The 24,379-nt window shown below is 56.8% G+C and overlaps 2 protein-coding genes across 2 annotated transcripts in view; both read left to right on the top strand.

Annotated features, from left to right (window-relative positions):
• The first annotated feature begins 1,129 nt into the window (after window positions 1-1,129).
• Window positions 1,130-13,704, top strand: ECE1 (endothelin converting enzyme 1). The gene is made up of 18 exons (XM_050909498.1): window positions 1,130-1,181; window positions 4,451-4,537; window positions 5,509-5,650; window positions 6,112-6,324; window positions 7,704-7,828; window positions 8,130-8,342; window positions 8,443-8,634; window positions 9,173-9,315; window positions 9,397-9,511; window positions 9,746-9,856; window positions 10,081-10,179; window positions 10,298-10,375; window positions 10,772-10,875; window positions 11,083-11,193; window positions 11,322-11,389; window positions 11,468-11,658; window positions 11,751-11,846; window positions 12,133-13,704. Exons 1-18 carry the CDS (start codon window positions 1,179-1,181, stop codon window positions 12,307-12,309), a joined length of 2,268 nt encoding a protein of 755 aa, XP_050765455.1. The 5' UTR covers window positions 1,130-1,178; the 3' UTR covers window positions 12,310-13,704.
• Window positions 13,705-19,342: 5,638 nt separating this feature from the next.
• Window positions 19,343-24,379, top strand: part of EIF4G3 (eukaryotic translation initiation factor 4 gamma 3) — a 148,513-nt gene continuing 143,476 nt past the window's right edge. Inside the window, exon 1 of the mRNA XM_050909471.1 lies at window positions 19,343-19,450. The gene's annotated coding sequence lies outside the window, so the exon portion shown is untranslated. The remainder of the gene's footprint in view (window positions 19,451-24,379) is intronic.

Genomic DNA, 24,379 nt, shown 5'->3' with positions numbered 1-24,379 from the left:
GACCCCCAAATCCCTCCGGCACCCCCAAATCCCTCCAGCACCTCCCCCCCCCGGCCCTTTGCATCCCCACCCCCCCCCACCCCCCAGCGCTTTCCCAGCCCAGCAAAGCGGTTTGCAGCCCCATGCGTGCGATGAGTGCGTCAGTGCTCAACCCGCCGGCGTGGCACAGGGGGCTGGGGTGGTGGCACCCTGTCACCCCCATCCCTGTCACCCCACAGGCAGCGCAGCTGTGGGTGCCTCCCAGTGAGGAAAAGCTAATTAAAAAGCTCGTTATCCCGGCACACGGAAAGCCGCAATCTGGGGAACTCCTCGCTGCAAGGCCACGTGCACAAATCCGGCGGGGCTCGAACCCCCAATCCCTTCGGGGGGCTCTTAAACACACGGGGGGGGGCAAGGTTGCGGCCCGAGGAGCACGCTTGCACACTTGCATGCTTGCACGCTTATAAGCTCGCACAATTGCATGCTTGCAAAATTGCAGGCTTGCACAATTGGGTGCGTGCACGCTTGCACGATCATGTGCTTGGATGCTTGCACAATTGCAGGCTTGCAAGCTTGCACCCGATTGTGCGCTTGCACACTTGCAGAGTTGCCCGTGCGCATGCTTGCAAAATTGCACGTGTGCCCCCTTGCACAACCGCGTGCTTGGCTGTTTGCAAAACCGCTTGCTTGCACAAGTGCGCGCTGGCACAGTTGCACGTTTGTATGTTTGCACAACTGTGTGCTTGCACGACCGCGTGCTTGCACGTGTGCACAACCGCATGCTCGCAGAACTGGGCGCTTGCAACGTTGTCTGCTTGCGTGCTCGCAAACGGCCCGCTTGCCCGCTTGCACAACCGCACGCTCGCAGGATTGCACGCTCGCACGCTCCCAGGAGAAACGCCGCATCCCTTTGCCGGCGAGCGAGCCGCCGTGATTTATCGGGGGGATGCTTTCAGCAGCTGGGGGGGACATGGGGACCCCCAAAATGGGGTTTGGGGCCCCCCGAAAGAGTTAAAGGAGGCGAGCGAGGAAGCCCGTCCCTCCCGTCGGCCCCATTGGTTTTCCCATCCCAGGTACATCCTTTGCTCGTCACCCTTCGTCACCCTCCGTAGGCCGCGGCGGCGTAACGAGCTGCGCCAGGGCTCAGGCGGGCGCTCGCCCCAACGGGGGCCGAGGCTGGCGGGAGCGGGGTGGCAGCCATGGTGAGTGGGGGATCCATCCGACACCCCAAATCCGGAGGTGATCGGGTCTGGGTCACTTGGCCGAACCGGGGCGCGGGGCGATGCGTCTCCCGTGGGATCCCCCGTTAGCACCCCCGTGGGACCCCCATGCACCCCCAAGGGATTCCCCCATTGCACCCCAAGGGACCCCCCATGCACCCCCATGGGATCCCCCCTTGCACCCCCGTGGGATCCCCCTTGCACCCCCGTGGATCCCCATGGGGATCCCCCATTGCACCCCAAGGGACCCCCATGTACCCCCAAAGGGCTGCCCAGGCACCCCCCATAGGACCCCCATTGCACCCCTGGGTGCCCCCCCGCCATCGACTCCCCCAGCCGGGTTTGCTTTGTGGCCAGCGGGTCCCCAGGGTGGGGACCCCAAAGTGGGTGCCCCCCTCAAATCCCCCCCCCCCCCCCCAGCACCCAGCCCTTTACCCAAAACCGCAGGGATTTGCACCGGGTTTCCTTCTGCAAGGAGAGGGGCGCAGGGGTGCCCCCCCACCCAGCAGCACCCACTTTTGGGGGGGGCTGTTTGCAAACAACCCCAAACTGGGATGTTCCCCCCCCCCCTTATATTTTTTTTTGCAAACTTTAACCCTTTTTTTGCTTCTTTTTAAGCTTTTTCTTATTTATCTGCAGCCAGGGCTGCCTGCAAAACTGGGTGCCCACCCAAACCCCCTTCCCAGCACCCCTAATTAACTCCAGGGCCCCTAATTAACACCAAGGGTTGCTAATTACCCCCTGGGCATCCTAATTAAAAGGCTGAGCCTCAGTGGGTGCTGACTTCAGGCTGTGGAGGTACAGGGGGAACCCATAGGTGCTGGGGGGGGCCCGGGGTGGGTGCTGCTGGGTCAGGTGGAGGTTTAGGGGTGCGGGGGTGATTTGGGGGGGGTTTGGGATGAAATTGGGGGGCTGGAGGGCCCGGGGGAGGCGAGAAAAACGCCATCACCCACGATAGCGGCGGTGGTTGCTCCGAAATGGCGCCCGGGCGGGAATTGAAAGCAGCCGGTGGTGGGTCGGGATGCCCCGATACCGGGGTGAGGGGCTCCCCGTGAGGGTGGTGGGTGAGCGGGGTGCTGGGTGGCCCCCCCCGGGACCTTCCTTGGGGCGTGCGGGCTCGAAGCACGTGGAGTTTATTGTTTATAAGGCAAAGGAGCGATTTGGGGGAAAACCAGGCGATTTTAAGGCCCTACTATGAGTTTTATAAGTTATAAAGAGAGTGAAAATCCCTTGGTTGGGGGATTAAAGTGTGGGTGCCCCCTCCCCACACACCCTTGGGTGCCCCCCACCCTGTTGGAGCTGGGGGAATGCGTTTTTATTCTGATTTAAGCGAAAAACAGAGCGGGGGAGGGGAGGGGGGGGGGGAAGAGAAACAAAAACTACCCCGTTTCGACCCAAAAAAGGGATGTTCCCGCTTCGTAAGCTGGGGAGCAGCAAGGGGTGGGGAGCACCCATGGGCGCTGTTTTGCCCTGATATTCCTTATGTGGGAGAAAGGCGGGGGTACGGGTGCTAAAAATACCTCCCAGACCCAATTTCCCCCAAATTAAGGATGTTGGGGGTTGATCCTGGTGCCCCCCCCCCGGGGGGTTTTTTGGGGGGTTCAAGCTCAGCTTGGATTCTCTGATGGCTAATACGGGCTTGAGCCAGCACATCCTCAGTGAAATGAAAAAAAAGTGGAGTTTTTTTTTCTTTTCTTGCCTTTTTTTCCCTTTTTCCTGCTGTTTTCAGACTGGGACAGGCAGGCGGGGTGGGGGATTGCTGAAAAAAAAAAACCCCCTCATTTCCTCAGGAAACAGAGTGAAAGCCTTGGCTGAAAGCTGGGACTCCAGGAATTCGGTACTTTGGAATCACGGGGGCTTTGCGGACACCCCGCTTCGCCCCGTCTGAGCGGGGATTTATGCCCGGAGCCATGTGTAAAGTGCAAAAATAGTGGGGGGGGAAAAGTGAAAGGGGATGGAAAAAAAAAATATAATATAACCCCAGATTTCACCAGCGATAAAATCTTGCAGTTAAAGCTTTTTCGCCTCGAGGTTTGCAGGCTCCAGGCGGGCACCCAGGGGAGGTTTTGGGGCTGGAAAAGGAGCTTTTTGCACAACCGAGGAGGGAAACTGCCTTTTTCTTTTAACCCTTTTTCCTCCCGAGGTGGGTTTTGTGGCTAATTAAACCCAGGCTTTGTGGCTAATTAAATGCAGGTTGCGATTCAGGATCTGGGGAGAGGATGGGATTTGTTATTAATCGTGCAAGGGGAGGTTTGGGAAGGCTGCTATCGGAAACGGGGCTGAGAACTGGCGCTTTCGTTGCATGCGCCTTCCTGCCAGGGGAAACTGAGGCACGGCCGTGCCGCGTTCGGATTAACTCCATGTCCCTTTGGGGACGACGGCAGCGGGACGGGGACATCGAGATGGGTGTAAACCCCCACCCTGCGCTGCATCGGGGGCGAAGGGATGTGACCGGTGCCGCTCGGCCCATCGGTGGCGGGGGTTCAGGGTGGATTTTGGGGTGCTCACCTCCTCGGCGGCGGGCAGACGGTTTGTCTCCCGCTGGGAAAAGCATCTGGCTGGGTGGCAGGGCCGTGCCAGGGGGGAAGGAAACGGCGGCGGCGGCACGATAAGGGCAGGCTGCCAACCTGTGAGGTTTCTCCTTGTTTTTCTGCTGGGGCACGAGATAAGAGCCGGGCACCGGCACAAGATAACGCTTGGGGGACAAGGAGCCGGGAGAGAGCCCGTTGGCAGCCTAAATTGAAGGTGCCGTCACCTTTGGGTGCTCAGAGTGACTCCACGGGGTGTTTCGGGGTGTGCACGGTTCACAGACGGGGCGTGGAGCGCGAGCGAGCCGGTAGTTTCGGGGTGAAAAGCCATTTTCTCTGCTCCCAGCCTTTCTCAGGTCCCCGGCACACCGGGGGTCCCTGGCACGGGGCAGGGGGGGTCCCTCACCCCGTTGCGGGGCCGGGAGCCGGTGGAGGAGGAACCGGCTTTATTCCAGGCTGAAGGGGAGGTTGCACAACCCGGCCCCGGGGGAAAGCGAGGCGGGTTCGGGCTTCGCTCAGCTTTTGGCTCTGGCCCTCGTTGCTTTCCATAACCTTCCTCCGCCGTTTGTTTAGCGCTTTACTACCCCGGAGCCATTCGGGATTTAGCTCCCCAGAGGAGGAGGTGGCTTTAGAGGGTGCATATTCCTTCCTCGCCCTCCTTCCTCCTCCTCTTCCTCGACCCCGAGCCACTGAGCACCTCCGTTTGCCGATCTCCCCGTGCAGATGTCGACCTACAAGCGGGCGACGCTGGACGACGAAGACCCCCTGGACTCCATCAGCGAAGGCGATGGCTACCCCAACGGCTTCCAGGTAGGGCTTCGTGTGTGTTTTAGGGGAAAAAAAAGAGGATTTTAGGTCCTGGCAAGGAGCAAAGGGGGTTGCAGAAGGGTTTTCTGCCTGGGACCAGCCTTTCCGTGGGGCAAAGTCTGGCGCAGGCAGAGCCGTGTTGGCTCCTGCCGCCGCTGCCCTTTGCTCGCCTCCCAGTATCCGGAGCCAGCGACGAGGGAAGCCTGCGGGGCTCGGCTGTTTGCAACATCCCAGCACCCAGTTTTTCTGCCCGCCAAATCTCTTCCCGGCGTGGCCGGGGCGAGTAATTATGGTGGCGGTGGGAGCTTTGTCCCCACACAAAAGGGGATTAGGTTAATTCCTCCCCGAGCAGCGGGAAAGCGGTTTAAAAAGGGCCGAGGGTGACGAGGGAAAAAAAGAAAACCCCACTGCTGCCAGCGTCCGGCCTCGCCAGGAAAGATTTGGGGCCGGAGCGATGCTCTTGGTGCTGGCCCCGCTCCCAGCCCCATCGGTCTCTGCCTAAAATGGTGTTTTCTGCCCCAAAAATCAGAGCTCCGCTGTGTTTTTACTTTCCCCGGCGGGGCCACCTCCGCTCGCCGTCGCATCGGGATGTTTCCTGGGGATGTTTTTCGGCCGAGCGGGAGTATCCTGTTACGGCACTTCCCGCCGCCGCCGCCACCACGGCCCCCACCCTGTCCCAGCGTCGGTGGTGGGGACTGGGACACCCGGGGGGTTACAGCTGTGTTCGAGGAGGGGTTCGGGGTGGCACGGGGGTAGCAGGTGAGCCTGCCGAAACGCTCGCCCTGCTCCCTTTCCTGCCATTGTGCCGCCCTTCCTGGCCAGTTTCTGGAAGGCAGCTGCTGCCTTTCCCAGCCCGAACCGTGCCGGATCCCTCGCCGAGGGCCGAATTCATGCCGGGGGCTGTAAGAAGCAAAATGGGGGATGCGTTTCTGGATTTTTCCACCGGTGGGGAAACGGTGCTGCTTTTCCCGCAGGTGAACTTCCGCGGTTCGAGGAACAGCCCGGGGTGCTGGGCTGAGCGGACGCGTGCCGAGAAGCCGCTCATGGTGCTGGTGGGGGTGCTGGTGGCCATGCTGGTGGCATGTCTGCTGGGCCTCATCTTCCAGTACAGAGCCCGTAAGTCCTCGCACTGCGCAGGGATCTTACCCCCTTGACCGGAGCGGGTTGCTGGGGGGGGAGTTCCCTGGGACGGGATGCTCGGGTGCAGGATGGGATGCTCACCCGCATCCCTCGCCCCAGGGTGGGATTCTTAGGTACCAGGCAGGATGTTCAGGTGTGGGGTGGGATGCTCAGGCACAAGACAGGATGGTCACCCGCATCCCTTGCCCCACGGTAGAGATGCTTGGGCACAGGATGGGATGGTCGCCCGCATCCTTCACCCCAGGGTGGGATGCTCGGGCACGGGACGGGACGCTGGTCCATATCGCTTGCCCTGGAGTGGGAAGTTAAGGTACGGGGCGGGATGCTCGGGCACCAGATGAGATATTTGCCCACATCCTTCGTCGCGGGGCAGGATGGTCCCGGTGCGGCTCATCGCGCCGCGGTGGAGGAGCCGAACCCGTCATTCCCACCCTCAGGGCCGCCTGCCGTGTGCCTGTCGGAAGCCTGCATCTCCGTCACCAGCTCCATCCTCAGCTCATTGGACCGGGCGGTGAATCCCTGCGAAGACTTTTTCGGCTACGCCTGCGGGGGCTGGATCAAGGCCAACCCCCTCCCCGATGGCCACTCGCGCTGGGGCACCTTCAACAACCTCTGGGAGCACAACCAGGCCATCATGAAGCATCTGCTGGGTGAGTAGGCGGGAGCGCTGGGACCCCCGTAGTGCCGAGGAGCCCCGTTTTAGGTTCGGGGGACGCCGAAAACATGCCCGTGGCGATGTAAGGTTGGATTTAAACCCCAGCGTCAAACCGATCCGTGACGCACGCGTTGCGAGGACATTGGGAAGCAGATCCTGGTTGTGTTTGCTCTCCTGGATGCCCCTGGGATTTTTGACCACGGTTTTACGGCTCTTGGGTGCCGAGTAGGGGAAGGGTCCTGGCCTCGGCTCCGCAAACCCCATGGCGGTGTTCCCAGGAGCTCTGAAAGTCGGGATTTGCGCCCCGGACTGCATCCAGAGGCCGTAGCACCCCAATGTCACCCCAAGAATACGGGTGATGTGGGATTTTCCTCCTGCTATAGCTTCCAGCCTTTGTGAGCAGCCTTTTTGGGGGGGCTGCCTGCCAATCCGGCCATTTTTGGGGTGGCCAAAACTCCCCCAGCGGAGGGAGGATCCTGGGCTCAGCCTCTGCGTGCGAACACCAAAGCAGGGCGGCTTATCCGAGCAACCGGCAGGGACGGTTTGTTCAAGCTTTGAGCAAACAACTGGCTCCTTATCAGCACTTTCCACTGCGTTGGGGCTGATTATCTGAAAAGAGAAGGTTTGGGAAGAGTGTCTTTCGGGAGAAGGGGGGTAGCACGGGAACGGCTTCGTCCCCAGCGATTCCCGCAGAAATCTGGCACTGGTTTTACCGGGAGAAGGGACCGGGCCTCCAGCCAAGCGGTCGTGCTCGGCATTTCCTTGAATTCCTTGGAGCTGAGGGACCTTTAGTTAATAAAACCACACAGCTGGGAAGCCAAAGGTGCAAGCTGTGTCATGAGGAAAATAAAAAAATAATAATAAAAAAAAAAAACCCTCTGGGGAGGCAGAATTTTAGAGGGGGGAAAAAAAATAAAAGGATGGTTTTGGAGGCGGAGGAGAAAAATGGGTTTATTGTTCCTTCTTGCAGGAATAAATAATATAGGGCTGGGGAGCACCAGCACGGGGGCAAGGGCAGCGCAGGGGGCTGGATGACGCTGGGAACATCAGAGCTGCTGGAAAAATGCTTTTTGTTTTTTCTTTCTTTATCTTTCTGCTCCAAAGAGCCGGAGCAGTGGCTGCGGGTGGGAGAGGAGATGGGGGTAGGAGGCCAGGAAGAGCTGGGGGCGTGGAATGCTCTCGGAGGCACGGAGGGGACCGGTGGGGCAATCCTTGGCGCCTTTTCGGAGCCTGGCTTTGCCCAAAACGGAGCTGAATATTTCTCCGGTGGAAGGCTGGGGTCTCTGGTGTGCATCAGCAGCCCTTGCGGGGGGGGGGGCTGGATGCCTGTCCCTGGGGACCCCCTGTGAGCCCCCCCTTGGGTACCTCCCGCAGAAAACACCACGGCCAACGTGTCGAGCGAGGCGGAGCGCAAGGCACAGCGTTATTACCAAGCCTGCATGAACGAGAGCAAGATCGAGGAGCTGCGCGCCGCCCCGCTCGTGGAGCTCATCCAAAAGGTTCGTCCCCTTCCTTGCGGAAAAGCCGCCTTCCCTGGGCGGCTGCAAAATGGGAGGAAAAAGATCATTTATGGGCAGTCCCAACACCCTCCAGACCCCATTCCCAGTGCTTCCCGGAGCAGAGCATCCCCCAGGGCAGGCGAGAGGCAGGGATTTATAGGATTTATAGGCAGGTCTTGCCTCTCCTGGGCTTTTTAGCTCCATTGCAAGATGTTTCCCCTCAGGATGGGTATTGGAGGGATATTTAAGCAACTCCAGGTGGTCGTTCCTTATCCAAAAGCCGGCCGCTGTCTCTCCCCAGCTGGGTGGCTGGAACATCACGGGTCCCTGGGCAGGGGACAACTTCAACGTGACGTTGCGGGAGGTGACAGCGCATTACCGCACCTCGCCCTTCTTCTCCGTCTACGTCAGCGCCGACTCCAAAAACTCCAACAGCAACGTCATCCAGGTGGATCAGTCAGGGTTAGGCCTGCCGTCGCGGGATTATTACCTGAACAAGACGGAGAATGAGAAGGTAAGGTTGTTGGGGGAGATCTGGCTTTGCCGGGGAGGTGCTGTGGGTGGGTAGCACCCACCATGCTGATTTTTTTTTTCCCCCCTGTCCCACCACATAGGTGCTCGCCGGGTACCTGAACTACATGGTGCAGCTGGGGATGTTCCTGGGAGGCACCGACGAGGAGTCGACGCGGCAGCAGATGCAGCAGATCTTGGACTTCGAGACGGCGTTGGCCAACATCACCATCCCGCAGGAGAAGCACCGGGACGAGGAGGTCATCTACCATAAAATGACGGCTGGAGATCTAAAGGTAGGGATGGAGTTGGCGAGCCTCCCGCTCCGCCGTGGTTTGGGAAGCGGGGCGGATGGGTGGAGGTGACGCAGCTCCTCCGAGGAAGCCTGACGCCAGCCAACGCTGCCTGGGAAGCTCTTGTGCAATAGCTTGGCCTGTGTCCTCCTTGGGGAAATACCACCCTGACCCACTCTTCCCAGCCTCCGGACCACCCCTGGGGCCGGCGCCCGTCCCGCCGCGGCACTAACGCCCTCCCGGCGCTGCTGCCTGCGGTCCAGCTGCGGATGTCAGCCTGGTCACCTCCCCGTGTCCCCACAGGGGCCCTAATGCGTTGTGTCAACATTTTTGACACCCGCCCCACTTTCTTTTCCTTTGCGGGAGGAAATTGTTTACTCCACTCTGACCTTTCAAGGATGCTGCTGTTATGGGAACTGGTCTCTGCAAAATCAGCTGAATCCCTCAAACGGGGGCTGATGCAGCCGATTCCAGCTCGGGAAGCGGCTGCTACCTGGCTCCGATGGTTTTCGGGTCCATAGCAGCGGCATGGCTTTTCCAGGAGCTGGCACCGGCGGTGGACTGGATGCCCTTCCTCTCCACGGTCTTCTACCCCGTGGAGCTCAACGAGTCGGAGCCCGTCGTGGTCTATGCCAAAGAGTACCTGGAGCAGGTCTCCGACCTCATCCTGGCCACCGATAAATGGTGAGAGTCCCCAGCCCGCAGGGAGGGGTGCCCGGGGTGGGCAGGCGTGTCCCGCTGCCCGCTCACCGTCTCTTGCCACAGTCTCCTCAACAACTACATGATCTGGAACCTGGTGCGGAAAACCAGCCCCTTCCTCGACCAGCGCTTCCAGGATGCCGAGGAAAAATTCATGGAAGTGATGTATGGGACAAAGAAGGTGAGGGTGGAGCCCGTGACACCCCCAAATCACCATTAAAATGGTGACAGCTTTTTAAGCAAAGTCCTCATCCCGTTGCATCCAAAAAATAGAGATGTGGGGCAGGTTTTGGGGTGGTGGCAGCTCTGGCACAGGGGGATGGATGTGGACCTCATCTCCCGGTGGGGCAAGGGTGTGGGAAGGTGGGGGGCTTTGGCCGTGCCACCACCGACGACCATCTCTTGTCCCGTGCAGACCTGCCTCCCGCGCTGGAAGTTTTGCATCAGCGACACGGACAACAACCTGGGCTTCGCCCTGGGGGCCATGTTTGTCAAGGCCACCTTCGCCGAGGACAGCAAGCAGGTGGTACGTCCCCAAGCGTGCCAGCCACCACGATGGTGGGCGGTTGGGGCAGCCAATGTTTCTCTGCTCAGCTTTTGTCCACCGTGCATCCCTGTTCACTGGGTTTTTTCACGGGTCTGAAATGCCATCTCGGCCTCTTCCTCCCCACCGGTGCGAAGGATTCTTGAACTCTCCGGGGTGGGAAGCCGGCTCTCCGGACCGATGTTGTGCCACCTTGTTTTGCCTAGGCAGAGGAAATGATCACAGAGATTAAAACAGCCTTCGAGGAAAGCCTGGAGACCCTGCAGTGGATGGACGAAGAGACGAGGAGATCGGCCAAAGAGAAGGTGAGGCGCTGGCAGCAGCGCTGGGGAGGAGAGGGTGATGGTGGAGGGTGGTGGAGCCGGGTGAGCCTGTCCTTCCATCCCCGGCACCAAAAGCACTTTGGTCCTTGTCATCCCCCAGGCAGATGCCATCTACAACATGATCGGCTACCCCAAGTTCATCATGGACCCCAAGGAGCTGGATAAAGTCTTTAACGACGTGAGTTGGTCAGATATGTCCCCTGGGTCTCCTATTCGCCCCTCCACTAGCATGTGCAGGACATGTGCCCATCACCATGGCCTCAGGGCAGCCTTGAACCCCAGGTTTCCTCCAGAAAGGGTCTCACTGATGTCCTTGGCCCTTCTCCGGGGAATTTCCAGAGAGCTGCGGGCCAGTTCTGGGGTGGTTAGGGCTCTCAGGATCCCTGCCCGGGAAGAGGAGGAGCTGGTTTCCATACTGGTGATTCATCACCCTCCCGAGACTCCAGATGTTGGAGAGGAGAAGAAACAAGAGCGGCTGTAATTCAGCTGGCTCCGGAGGCTCAAACATGACCGTGGAGGGAGGAGCGGGGCCAGGCGATCACCGTGCATGACTCATGCCTTGCTCTTTTTGCAGTATGAGGCCGTGTCCGACCTCTACTTCGAGAACGTCATGCAGTTTTACAACTTCTCGGCCAGGGTCACTGCTGACCAGCTCCGGAAACCACCGAACCGGGACCAGTAAGTCCTCTGCTCCGCTTCCCCATTGTGCTCAGCGGGGAATATCACAATATCTGGAGCACTGGGATTTGGTGTCCACCAGACCACGCTGGTTTTGGGGAGTTAAATTTGGGCTGACAGCTTTGCGCCATGATAACCGGATGGTGTTGGAGCAAACATCGGCAACGGGTTTGTGCTGCCACGTTGGCCGTGTCCGTGTCCCTGCAGGTGGAGCATGACGCCTCCGACAGTCAACGCGTACTACTCTCCCACCAAGAACGAGATAGTCTTCCCCGCCGGCATCCTCCAGGCCCCTTTTTACACCCGTGCATCTCCCAAGTAAGAGCCTAGGGAAAACGGGGAGGGCAGGATTCCCAAATTTCCTCCCGTCCCAAAATTTCAGGCTAAATTTCACGGCCGCAAGGAGCGGTGGCTGCTCTCTAAATCTCAGCGTCGCCCTCCTGCAGGTCGCTGAATTTTGGTGGGATCGGCGTGGTGGTGGGCCACGAGTTGACGCATGCCTTTGATGACCAAGGTATGGCCAGGGCCAGGCGGGTGCGCTGCTGGAGGGGTGGTTGGCAGGGTGAGGAAGGACCTGCTCTGTTTTCGGCAGGCTGGGAATACGACAAGGATGGCAACCTGCGTCCCTGGTGGAAGAACTCCTCGGTGGAGGCCTTCAAGCGGCAGACAGCGTGCATGGTGGAGCAGTATGGCAACTACACCGTCAACGGCGAGGCTGTCAACGGCAAGCACACCCTCGGGGAGAACATCGCCGACAACGGGGGCCTCAAGGCCGCCTACCGGGTAGGGCCACGGGGCTGGGGAGATGCAGTGGGTGGCACAATGCGGTGGGATCGGTGTTGTCCTCTGAGCCCGCTGTGCTCCCTGGCCTCCAGGCGTATCAAAACTGGCTGAAAAAGAATGGGGATGAGGAAACCCTCCCAACCCTCGGCCTCACCAACCACCAGCTCTTCTTCGTTGGCTTCGCGCAGGTAGGTCGCTTGGTGGTGGGCAGGGAGGGTGGACGCACAGGTTTTTGGGAGGTGGAGGCACGCCCAGGTGGTGTTGGGAGGGTGTGACGGCAAAACTGAGGTCTCCAGAGATGCTGCGTGGTGGATGGAGAACCAGATCGGGGTGGTGCTGGTGAAAAAACGAGACAAAGCTGGAGCTTGAGCTGTGTTGGTGCCCGTCACGCAAGCGGGGAGGTCCGATTCGGCACGGAGCGGGGCCCTATGGTTGCAGACGCCGGCACTCGTGCCTCTTGCCCTCCGCTTGTAGGTGTGGTGTTCGGTTCGCACGCCGGAGAGCTCGCACGAGGGGCTCATCACCGACCCCCACAGCCCCTCACGTTTCCGTGTCATCGGCACTGTCTCCAACTCCTGGGAGTTTGCGGAGCATTTCGGCTGCCCCCTCGGCTCCCCCATGAATCCCCCCAAGAAGTGCGAAGTCTGGTGATGGGCAAGCACCCGAGGGAACCAAGCTGCCGGTTGCTTCATCCTCTGCCGACGGCTGAATTTCCCCGGTCCTTTTTGAGAGGCTCAAACCACTTCTCCATGCAACGAACTGCCCAGCTCTCAGCCGGAGCGGCGCCCCGCGTCCCCGGTATCGTCCGAGGTTCGATCCACTGTGAAAACTCCTCATCCCCTCGCTCGTTTGTGAAATGACTTCGATTTGGAGGTCTTTTCTTTTCCACCACGACCGGGTCACGTGTCAAGGCACGTGCGTCCATGGGCACTACCCCGTATTTACACACGCAGCGCTCCAGCCTGCCCCACCGCCCCGGCAAAATGCCTCTTTTTTTCGGAGGCGATCAAGGGAACGCCACGACACCGGCAGGTTTGGCTGCGTGTCTAAATACACCCGACGTACCTTCCTCTCTCCAAAGATGCGCACATGAGGATGGAAAATATTTTAAGATATATTTTTGGGGGGGGGAATATCTATATTTTTTTCACGCGTTGTGGACTACACTGGAAAATTTCAGGGAAAATGCATTTTAAAGCCTTTTTTTAGTAAAAGATTAGTATATTTATTAATTTTTTTTTAACTCAGTGCAGCTGTAGGTGCAGCACCCTGTGGTGACAGTCCCTCGGCTAGGGAAGCCAGATGGGGCTGCCCGGGCTGCGGATGCAACTAGCCAGCCCCGGATCCCGGGTTTCTCCGGGAGGGAGCATCCTCAGTGGATACAGATGGGGAAACTGGGGACAGCAGGCCTGGGGACAGGGCTGGAGGATGCTGCGGGTTGCAGAAAGGCTCTGCCGGGATGCTGTGGCTCCTGGGATTAGCTTTAATTTCAGAGTGCAAAGGGAAAAGTTGACGTGCCAAAGATAGTAACCAAGGTGGTGACGGCGTGGATGAAGCACCCGGTTCTCCCTCCTGTCCCCTCTGAAGCGAGGTCAGCTGCAATTTCCCGGCCCAAAAGCTTCCCCGGACAAGCACGGGTGGTTCCTGCCGCTGCTTCGCTCGCCGCCATGCCCAGCCTCTACGCCTGGGAAACTGCAAGCCCCGAAATCACCACGCGGCCCCAAACCTCCATCCCTCCGCGGCTGGTTTGGCACCGGTGTGCGATCGGGCTGGGATGGGGGTGAGGGGCTTTCTTAAGGTTGTTTTTTTGTTGTTGTTTGTTTTTTTTTTTTAATATTCCTTTTACGGTTTTGAGAGGAAACCACTGACGGTAGCTCAGGTGCTGCGTGTTGTCTCGTGGGGCACCTTCTTGCTCTAGACAAAGCAAAGACGTAGAGGGATTTTTAATATTTATATGTAAAAGGAGGGAGGGGGGGACATTTTTTTGTAACTATTTTTTCACCCTACACGTGGGGCTTATCGTAATTGAAATAATAAATACTTTTTACTGGGTCTGGAGCTGCTCATGACTTCTTTTTTTTCTGATAGCAGGAGTGTCTTGCATCCCTTTATCTGCATTTTTCTCCCTGTCCATACCGATGAGACCATCCCATGCTGACAAAACTGAGCCGAGGAGGCTTTTCCCAGCCTGCGCTTGGCATCTACCGCCTCTCTCAGAGGCTAAAGCCAGGCTTTTGTGCCCAAAAACCTCACTCTCGCTGCGGGTGGTTGTTTGCTTTCCACCTCTATGGCACGGCCCCACGCATTTCCCCGGCAGGGAGGTCTTTCCCGGATGCTTTTCCTTCCTCCCGGGTGAGTTTTTGGCCAGCCGGGCCGCACTTGGATCCAGCGGGACAGGCTCAGCACAGGTTGCTCTCCAAATGGCCTTATTTATAGCTCCGCGATGCCGGCTGGATGCTGCCAGCTCAGTAACGCAGGCCAACGTTCGCTCCCGAGCGGATGCTCCATGGCTTCGTCAGGCTTGCCCAAAAAAATGCAAGGCAGGACCTGGACCCCAGGCTCCCTGCTGAGCCTCCCCCCCCAGCACCTGGGAAGGCTGATGGCCATAAACCAAGCAAAGTGCTGGGTGCTCGTTCGCTATTTAGCCCCGTCGCGTTACTGGGGGCTGGATTTGGGCTGCAGCTCCCCGGTTTTGCCCCATCGGGAGCAAGGTTTTGGAAATACAGAGCATTTTCACTGCTGGGATGGGCAGGACTGAGCCGGGGACGTGAGTGTTACATAAATAAGACGGTACAATTTCCCTCTTACTGTTTTTACTGTGTTTTCTCTCCCAGATTGAATCGAAACATAATAAGAGCGCTTGCTTGCTTGCTTGCTTGCTGCTCGCACGACTCGGTGCGAGGCCCTCTGTTTCCTGCAAAGCTGGGCGACCGGCCGTGGCCGTTGTTTTCCCCAGGATCTGGCTGGAAATGGTGGCGCAAACCCGCAGAGGGCGGTGAAGCCGAGAAAATCGCTGCCTGCACTCTCAGCTCCTGGGCTGGCAGGAGTTAGCGAGGCTACCGGCGTGGTATTTTGGCCTGGATCTGGCCCCGCGTGTTTAAAATGCAGTGAAATGCCTTGAAAAAGAGAGGAGCGGCGTGGGTGTAAGGCAAAGAAGAATTAAGCGGGGAGAGAGGGGCTGGGGTGAAAGGGTGTTTTCCCAGCTGCAAGAAGCAGGGAGGGGAGCACAAGCCCGTCGCATGGAGAGCTAAGATGCTGTTAGAGATGGTTTAACCATCCGAAAGGGAAATATTTTGGCTCTCTGCGGCTTACTCACAGTGAAGGACCGGGCAGGTGGTGTCTTGGCCACCGCAGAGGGGACAACCCCAGCGCAGGAAGGATTTCAAGGGCGAGCATCAGCTTGTATCGTGGCACGGGGACGCCACGGTCAAGGCTCCCCGTGCTGGGCTTGGAGCCGGCGGTGGATGTTTGCCTGTCTGGGAAGCTGCCGGGTGCAGGCAGAGCAGGCAGGAGGTGACTCATTCCGCTCGCGTGCCAGTGCCTGGCGTGGGCTTGCCTGATCCTGGGTGGTATTTGCTTTATTTTGCGCTCAGTCGTGCCCCGGAGGGTCGAGATGTTTGCCGAGGGCTGAGCCCAGGCAGGAGAAGGAACGGGGAAAGCTCCAAGCAGGGCTGGGTGGTTTTTTTTTTTTTTCCTTTTTTATGGTGGTGTTTTTTGTTTTTTTTTTTTTTTGCCTGGAGGGTGTTGAAAGGGGATCAGTGGGGGGGAAAAGCAGGAGAAGCCCAAAGAGGGAGGCGCTGCCGTGCCGTGCTGGGTGAAAGCGGGCACATGGAGCATGCTGGAGCCTCCAAAATGAGCTGGAAATGGCGGTTGTTCACAGGTTTGGTGGGGCCGAGCCAGCCTTCCAGGTGCGAGAGGCTGAACCCAAGCATCTGAACTCTTCTCCTCCTTCCCAGTTTTCCTTCTCCAAGCAGGATCTAACCCCCAACACAGCACAACAGTGCTGGGGTCAGATTTTAGGGCAGTGAATGGGCCAAAAGCTTCCTCAGACAATTCCTGCAGGAAAATAGCTCTTTTCCAGTGATACCCCAATCTTTTATTTTCCTAAGTAAGTTCACCAACAGCTCTAGTGCTCCTACGCTCTTCGTCGCGTGGTTGTGAGCGTCTCTGCTGTACCAGGTACGTGAGAGACTGGTGGGACTGGAAAAAGGGTTGGTGATGCTCTGAAACAAGAGCACTGTAAACTCAAGCTGCCCGCGGTGACACATCGGTTCCCAGGTGCTAATAAAGCTAGCAGGAAAAATAGGAGGAAAAATGAAATGGAGAGGAACCAGAGGCAGTAGGAAGGGCGTGAATCCAGCTGGCACTTGCTCAGGCTCGCTAAATCTGCAGGTTTCGTTGGCCAAATTGTCCTACATGGGGTAGTATAGAAGAGAGACCTGTCTGTTTTTGACTCTTCAGAGGAGGAAAAAAAAGAAATGGTAAAAAGATGGCCGGGGGGAGATATAGACTCTGGAGGAGCTTTAAGGCAGAGCCAGGAGCCTGGCTCCTTCGCACGGCTAGCACACTTTGGGAGCTTCAGCAAACAATATGGTGAAAATGCTGTTTTTTTTCCCTTCTGAACAGCCAAAAAGAAATAATATATCTAAAGATACGGGAGCTAGGAGGCTCTTTCGCAGCTGTGTTTACAGGCAGCTATTTCTGTAGAACAGAGGGAGCCATAGATGTCAATCTGCTTTTGGTACGAATTTCCTTCCGCATGAAGGGGCGTACCAGGAGCATCGCCACGCCTGGGAGGCGGTGGAGGGAACGGTGCCGGGCCCCGACACTCCCCCCAGACCACACAGCTTTACTTGCACCCTCAAAATTATTACAGCAAAGTCTTTACGAGCTGTGGAGGGGGATCCGTCTTCCCAGCAGGCTGCAGACAGGAGAGATGTGCTGTGAGTGCAGCAGCTCTCCAGGATGTCTGGAGATCTATCAGTCCTTGGACAAAACCCCTACCATGATAAAAGTTCCTCCTTTGTTCTCCCATTTTTGGGGAGCGGGGGAGTACTTGGCCTTTCTTTGAGGTCATTCTCATTTCTCTCTTCAGTCTTTTGTTTTCCTGGTGGGGAATCGGCAGTCGGTAGGCTGCAGAGGAAAGATGGCTCAGAAAAAAAATACCCGGAGCCCCCTCTAAATATTTGTTCCTGGCTGCCGATGGAAACAGTCCCCATTCAGGACTTCTTTACAGGCTGGCAAGGCTTGGTTGGGCTTTCTCCCTCCAAAATTCTCATCGTTTTCCGTTTCACCCCATTTCCCACAAGCAGTTTGAGGTAGATGCGAGCTTACCTCATCCCAGGCATTTCCCTTACCCCGGCGCAGAACGGAAAGCACGGCAAGGGAAACTAAATAGCACGCCAGTCATCTTCCCTCTGCCACCGGCTCCACTAATAACTTCTGGCACTACGCAGTGTGCTTGTTTGGTGTGGCTGTACCCTGTAGATAGCACCTTAGTAAGTAAGAAACTATTCCAGTCGCAGAGCTACTTTTACTGGAGGCCACCGCGGCGGCTTAAGCGGCGTGGCAGCTCGCAGGAGCTTTTCTTCTGAGATCACACCTCAGAGGATGGCGAGCCTCGGGGTATGGCTATAGTCCTCGTGTGTCGGCACGGGTGGGCGTCGTGTCCTAAACCTGACCTGCACAAACCGAATTGTTTAGTAAGTCAGAGCCTAACTCAAAAGGGAAAATGGACTCAAGACCCTTCTACTCTTTTTTTGGCCACTGAGTGCTGTGCTGAGTTTTGCTGTAGTGAACAACACCAAAGCCAGATTCTCCCCCGTCAGATTTGTATTTTAAACCTCAAAATTACTTTTCTGCTTACAAATGGGGCTGGTGTGGAGATGTGGATAGATGTGACTCATGGGGTAGGTTTTCTTTAGTGGGCAAGACCCCTATCTTTCTTCTGTCAACTTCCAGTTGCGGCACCAGTTACTCACTAAGTGCCTCAATATACCACCAAGAGAGCTGTTTACTTTAATAAAAGCAGCTTTTCACTTTTAAGAGTTTATTTGTGATGGCTTTAAAGTATTATCTTCCTCCTAAACTTGCAGCTGCCCAGAATTTGCAGCAGACGGGATGCAAATAAACTACGGAAAGCTTTCCTCAAGCAGCTCCCGTACCCCAGGCTGGGTGACACGGGGTGGCAATACCCAGTACCTGCCGGCGCAGCGAAGGCGCTGGGAGCATTTCCCTGGGACGTGCGGCGCGGCAGGAACGTCGGTAGGTGCCAGCCGCCTGGAATGAGCCCTGGGGAGCCAGCGGCGGGGCAGGACAAGTCAGGACAATCCCGCGGCTGCTTGAATCTGCTCCGAGGTCCTTTTTATCGACAGCACAAACCACCTTCGCCCCTGCCAAGCTCAGCCCGGCAGTGGTCGCAAGGAGGGTGCTGCAGCCTGGCTGTGAAACGCTGAAGATGGCGGCGGCGCGGCAACCTTTGGGGGGGCAAAGGCAGCGGCGCAGGGGTGTGAAGAATATGCCTGCTGCCCCCAGGGCAGGCCCAGAGGGCCCTTCCCCATATTGCCAGAGCTGGGCTCCCTCAGGGGCTGCTGGGCCTCCCTCACAGCCACCATGTCACCCGCAGGGATGCCGGCCCTCACCAGGGGCAGCGGCGTTGCCCCTGCCAGCCGCCCCAGAAGCCTGGGATGTGGCTGGGGGCCGTAGGGCTGGCAACGGGGCTTGGGGTGAGTTTTTGGGCAGGGGGAAAGCCCCTGTGCCCTAGGGCCCGCAGTGGGGTGGGTGCTGCGGGGGCCCGGTACCCCCTCGCAGCCCCGGGCCGCTCCCCCGCAGCCGATCGTTGCCGAAGTCTCTCCGGGCCAAGCCGAAAGCGCCCGAAGCTGCGGCCTCGCCGCTCCCGAGAGGCTCCGAAGAGCCCCGAGCGCCTCCCGCCTGGGCGGGAATTCCTCCTCCGAGCTTGTCCGAAGCTTCCCGAACTCCCTCAAGCCCTCGGTCTCCGGAAAGAGCCGAAGTTTCCCGAGCGCGGGGGTCACGGGAGGTGCCGGGCTGAGCGCGGAGGGAGGGGGGGAGCACGGGGAGGAGGACGCGTGCGCTCGCGAAGGTCTCCGGAAGGAGCCGAGGTTTCCCGAACGCCGCTCTCTAGCGAGCGGCTCCGGAAAGAGCCGAAGGTTGCCGAGCGCCGGTGGGCCGAGCGGCTCCGGAGCGGCCCGAAGGCGCCCGAGCGTCCGTCCTGCCGGACTGCTGGAGGCGGCCGCAGCGCCATGTTTGATGCTCCGCTACTTCAGTGAGGAAAATCCGCCGGCATCGCCCGAGAGCCGCCACCGCGAAGGGCTCCGCTGCCCCCGGGGAGGGGGACCGAGACCCCCCGCCGCCGGCGGCTCATGAGCAGCGCGGCCTGAGCCGCCTCCCCCCCTCCCCTCCCCGCCGGCCCCTCTCCCGTCCCCTCCCCGCGCCGAGCCCTCCGGGAGGCGCGTTGTCACGGAGACCGGCGCCGGTGCCGGCCCGCCGCGCTGCCCCGGCCGCCGCACCGGCCCCCGGCCCGCTCCCCGGCTCCCCCCGGCCCCGGCCCCGCTCCCCGCCGGGGGTGGTGGCTCCGCTTGGCGATGAGTTTACCGCAGAAGGCGGCTTTGAAACCCGGCGCGGCGGCGGCGGCGGGGACCGGCCCCGGGAGCGGGGCGGCGGCGGCGGCGGCAGCGGCGGCGGGGCCGCCTCCCCCCCCGGCTCCCCCTCACCCGGCGGCGGCGCCGGCGCCTCACCCCAACATCAGGGCCTTGCCGCCCCAGCCGCCCCAGCAGTATCCTTTGCCCCGAGGGGGTTGGGGGGGCGACACCCCCTTCCCCACAGCGAGCGGGGCCCGGGGGGGGGCGGTGAGGGGCCGCGGGGGTCCCCTCAGTCCCGGGGGGGTGGGTGTGGGGAGGGGGCGCCCCGCGGGGGGTGGCGGTTGGAGGCTCCCCGCTCCTTTTTGCGTGTGTGTTTGTGTGTGTGTGTGTGTGTGTATGTGTGCCCCCCCCCCCCCCCCCCCCCCCGTGCAAAGGGGGGGCTGCACCTGCTGGGGTGGTGTGGGGAAAGGGGGTGCTTCACTTCCACCCACCCGCTAATGGGCTGGTTTGAGGGTTCACCCCCTTCCCCTGGGGAAGGCAGAGGGTCCCCCAGCCCCCTTCCCCCCCCCCCCCCCCCCAGAGCAGCGGTGACCCCCAAGGGTAAACTTTTAATTATAAATCCCTCCTCAGTTTTGCCTCCGGTCCTGCCCAGGTAAGTGCTTTGGTTTTGTTGTTTTTCCAGGCGAATTTAAACCCAGGTTTTTCCAGCCGGGGCTGATTTTCATGTGATTTATTTATTTTATATTTTATTTTATTTATTTATTTTCTCACTTGGCTGGTGGAAATAAATCTCAGGTGGAATGTCGTGCCGAGCAGCTTTCTCTGCGAGGCCACGCGTGATGGGGAGGGAGAAGGCTCCCACTCGAAAAACCCCACCGCCAAAACGGCCACTGCTACAAAGAGAGGCCGGCGGTTGCTGCGAATGTTTTTTTTTTTAAAGGTCTTGGGTTCTCCGCTGCGACTAGGCCCCAAGTCAGGAGGTAAATACTGCAGGGATCAGCAGGAAAGTGGGGTGGCCAGCCTGCCTGCCTGGATGAGGTTTTGTTTCCAGCGTCGGACAGCATCCCCTGGCAAACTGGCTTTTCCCTTCCCCCCCCGCTGAAGTTTTTTGGGGGGCCCATGAAGTGAAAAACATACTTAGTGAAATATTGCCTTGCTGTGTTATCCGGGAATGGTGTGGCGTGCTGTGCAGCGGACGGTCAGGAGTGTGTTTTGCTATTTATCGGTGGCAGTGACTTGGGTTTTAACGTGGAAGTGCGGGGTGGTTTTTTTTTGCTGAGGGCTGTTTCAGCTGTGTGATGATGTCTGTGCTCTTCAAGAAATGTGTTCCCTGTGTATAAGCATTTTATTGCTCTCACTTTCATTTTTGAGGTGGGAAAACCAAGCCCTTTTATAATCAGTTTAGGTCCATTGTTTTCTTGAGCTTCCGGCAAGAATCATTCTTGCCATGACAACAAATACGTTGCTTAAATCATGAGACTGTTGACGTTACAGATTTGTTTGGGTCAAGTGAAAAACCTCGGAAGATTTCAGAGAGTGCTGCGGAGGGACGTACTCTCCGCTGGGTGTTTTTGGCTAGCTTGTGCCATTCTGTAATTCCAGCGTGTGCTTTATTTAGGAAAAAAAGTGCAAAGGTGCTGTCGTGACAAAGTCAGCGGGGTGGTGGTAAGTAAAACTGTTGCTCAGGGGAAATTTGCTCAGTTTTGAGTGATGTGCCAAGTGTTACAGTGGGAACGCCGGCCAGCGTGCACGGACGGAGTCTGTGCTCAACTGATCTTTCCAGCAAGGTGCTGGTTTGTCTGGAAAGGGCCTTTTTTACTGGGGAACGTGACGCTTGGGTGCCTTGACAGTTGAAAGGCTGAAGTTTGCCTGGGTCTGCGATCAGGAGTGTGGTGGGCTTTCCAAAGCACTTTATTTTCAAGTAATCATTAAAAGCACCGTGGAGGGACTCGAGTGCTTCTCCGATGTCGTTGAGGGTGAGCTTGCTGGTGGTTTGCAAGAGCGGCTGTGCCGCCGTAGCTAAGACGGGAGGACGCCGTTGCTTTTGGTGAGTGTTGTCGTGAAACGCCTTGCACGTGCGAGGGCTGAAGCTTGGGCTTACCTCTGAGCCCAGCCTAAAAATAAAAAGCCTTGGAAGGAATGGGCGAGACCCTAAAGGAGCCGGAGATGTTGTGGCAGTGTGTCCCATCGCGGGGACCCAACTGGACGCCCAGAGCAAGAGGTATAGAGGAACGGAGAAGCGTTAGGTAGATATGACAAGTTGATGTTATAAAGGTGGGGAGGTTAAAATGATACAGTCTAATTTTTATTTATAGCCATGCCTGTTTTGAAAACATATTGTGTTTGACCAATACCGCTCCTTAACTTTTAAACTAATAATCTGTCCTTGTAACATACACAAACACTGTGTTCTTGATACCTTTTGGGTGAACTGTATTCAGGCGTCCTGGCTAGTTTTTACCTCTGCTGAAACTTGTGTGTGCTTCCAGGTAGTAAACAAAAGCTGTTACCTTTTCTAAGTGCTGCTGCAAAAGTGAGGCTTGGGGAGCGTAGTTCATCTGTGATTTACTGGAGTGCAGAGGGTCATCTGAGTTCAGCCGTATTTTTAGCTCTGTTTGGTTTCTTTTTTTTTTTTTTTTCTGTTTTGATACGGCTAGTGAGACAGCGTTACCCTACAGCAGATAAAAGTATAGTTGCAGGTTTCTTCTGGCAACTCGGAGGGAGCAGAGCGCTGCAAGGTCTCCTTCTCATGGCAGTGCAAGGGTTTATTTCTTGATGTGAACGTTTATTATATGTTAACAGGTAGACTGAGGCTCTGACTTGGGCTTTTTAAACTAGAACAGCTTCTGCATGGTCAACTTTATATCTTTGGAAATATGTGCGGTTTTAGTACTTAATACATCATGAAATTAAATGGTTATCTGTATAAATGAAAAAAGAAGAATTAGGTGAGAGAGAACTGTACAGGAAAAAGGACCGCTTACTTCATGTGCATTTGTAGAAAAGCGTCAGCGAGAGAAAAGAAAAATACAGGGAGAAGAAGGGATTTTTTTAAAATATTTCTTGAAGGAAAGCGAAGCTGGAGAGTGATGAACATGAAGAACAGCAATGTTTTGATGGGAGTTTCATTCTGTTACGTGCCGAATAGGAAGTTACTGGAGCGGCTGTAAGGCAAGGTAGAGCTTTGAAAAATTTCCTTAACACAGTGACTTCAAGAAGTTAAATTTTCTGTGTAATAGCAAGTTGGGATAATTTTGTGGCTCTGGTAGTGGTGAGTATTCAATCAAACCTGATTTCAGGCAGAAATTGTGCTCAAAAGTTGTCAGTATGGACAAATCCTCCAGTTCGATTCTGACCCTTGTTTGGGGGGGACAGACAAGGGAGGGTGTAACTGTGAAATGACACACAGAGGGATATTATCACAAATAAATCCAGATCTGCCCACCTTTGCTTTGGCTTTCAGACTGCTTCTCAGGAATAAGTTCCAGATGAAGTCGATTGTTCTGTAGCAAGACTTCTTCCATAAAGATGTAAAATAATGAAGGTACGCTACAGGCTGCAAACTGACTGTATTTAACTTGATGGTACTTCTGATGCATCTTAAACTACACCGTGTTTCTTTACTCTCCCTCACGCTCCCACTTAAGAGTAAAGTATTTTGTGTGTGTGTTATATTAAGCTGCTCTCTAAAAAGTCCCCATGCTGTGAATAAATTTTGTGGATCAATATAATTAGGTCACCGGTTTCTTCACAGCCCCAGCCCAGACATGGGCAAACATTGCACTGTAAAGGACAAACAGATTGATTTGTGTTGAACTGGGGTAACGTTGCGTGTCTGCTGGCTCTTCAGGGTTAATTTAATGCTGTACCTTGGAGCCAAATTAGAGCCATCTTGGGCTCTGGGCTGGTGTCAGTAGGTTTTTGTTTTCTTTTCCAAACTTCCTTGCATTTGGAGGGAGTTCAGCTTCCTGGTTGTTGATGGTCTCTGTGCAGGCACCAGTAAACTTGACCTTAATATATCACCGTAGTTGTTTCAGTGTGGGATTTGGGTATCTCTGGACACGGGTGTTTTTCAGGTTATTGCAGCGGGGCCATCGTGGCAGGTTCAGGATGGGTTTTAACAGATGGTCATTTAAAATCTTTCTTTTCTTCCCCTACTTCAATTCCGTTTCTGAGAAGCGGAGAGGAAAGGTCAGTGTTTGGGGGATTTCTGTGTGAAGTACATCATTGCTGGGCATGGAAACTTGGGTTTTGCTAATGTTGCCTCAGTAATTGAGTGTCTGCTTTAGTTTTTCCCGAGTTGCTTTAGCTAACTGTGCTGTAGTCCCTTTCAGAAAGCGGTGTGCTGGTTCCTGCTCTGTTGGGTGGCATCTTCTGGATGCGAGCGGCTTCCCAAAAGCCCAGGAGAACAGCAAGAAATACAGGAACGCTTTCAGGAATGTAAGAGACTGTGTGTGAAGTTGGGGTAAGGTTCTGGCAGCGCTTACCTGGTGTTCGGATGCGGGCCAGGTTGTGCCGTTGGAGTAGGCCTGCGTTGGTAATCTTCTAGTTAAGTTAGGACTGTTGAGGAGGATTTGGGTGCGTGGGGTTTTCTGTCTTCTCTTAGGGAGCAAAGAATTGAGCTGGAGGTGAAAGTGCCCAAGAATTTCTCCGAGGAGAGCATCTTCAGTGTGCACTGAAGGATGAGAGTCTCTTGGTTGCTGTGATACCCTCTGGGAGTTTGAAGCCAACGCCGGCTTCCCTTGCTGCTTACTTCCATTATGAGTGGCTTTTTTCCAGAGTACGTGATGCAGCGTCTCTCTCTGCTCTCTGGGCTTTATCTGTTGATGACTTTGAGGATGAAGACCCAGGGGATTAGGAAGCTTCTTGGGCATAAAAGTCAGCTTGAAGAGCGTGATCGTGGCTTTCGTGCAAAGCGCCATGCCTCCCTGCGCCCCGGGTGGATCAGCTCTGGCTTCTGGGCAGCTTTGACGTTGGACTGGAGCTAAAACGAGAGCACAGTTGGAAGTCCTCTTCCAGATGCCAGTGGCAGCCGCTCACGAGGAAGGATGTTCGGAGTGTTACGGTCATGAAAGGGAAGGAGTGGCGAGAGGTGGGAAGGAGGGGAGGAACTGGGCTGAGAT

The sequence above is a fragment of the Gymnogyps californianus genome, chromosome 21 (assembly GCF_018139145.2).
Source record: "Gymnogyps californianus isolate 813 chromosome 21, ASM1813914v2, whole genome shotgun sequence".
NCBI classification, from domain to species: Eukaryota; Metazoa; Chordata; class Aves; order Accipitriformes; family Cathartidae; genus Gymnogyps; species Gymnogyps californianus.
This window is presented reverse-complemented; position numbering and strand designations above follow the sequence as displayed.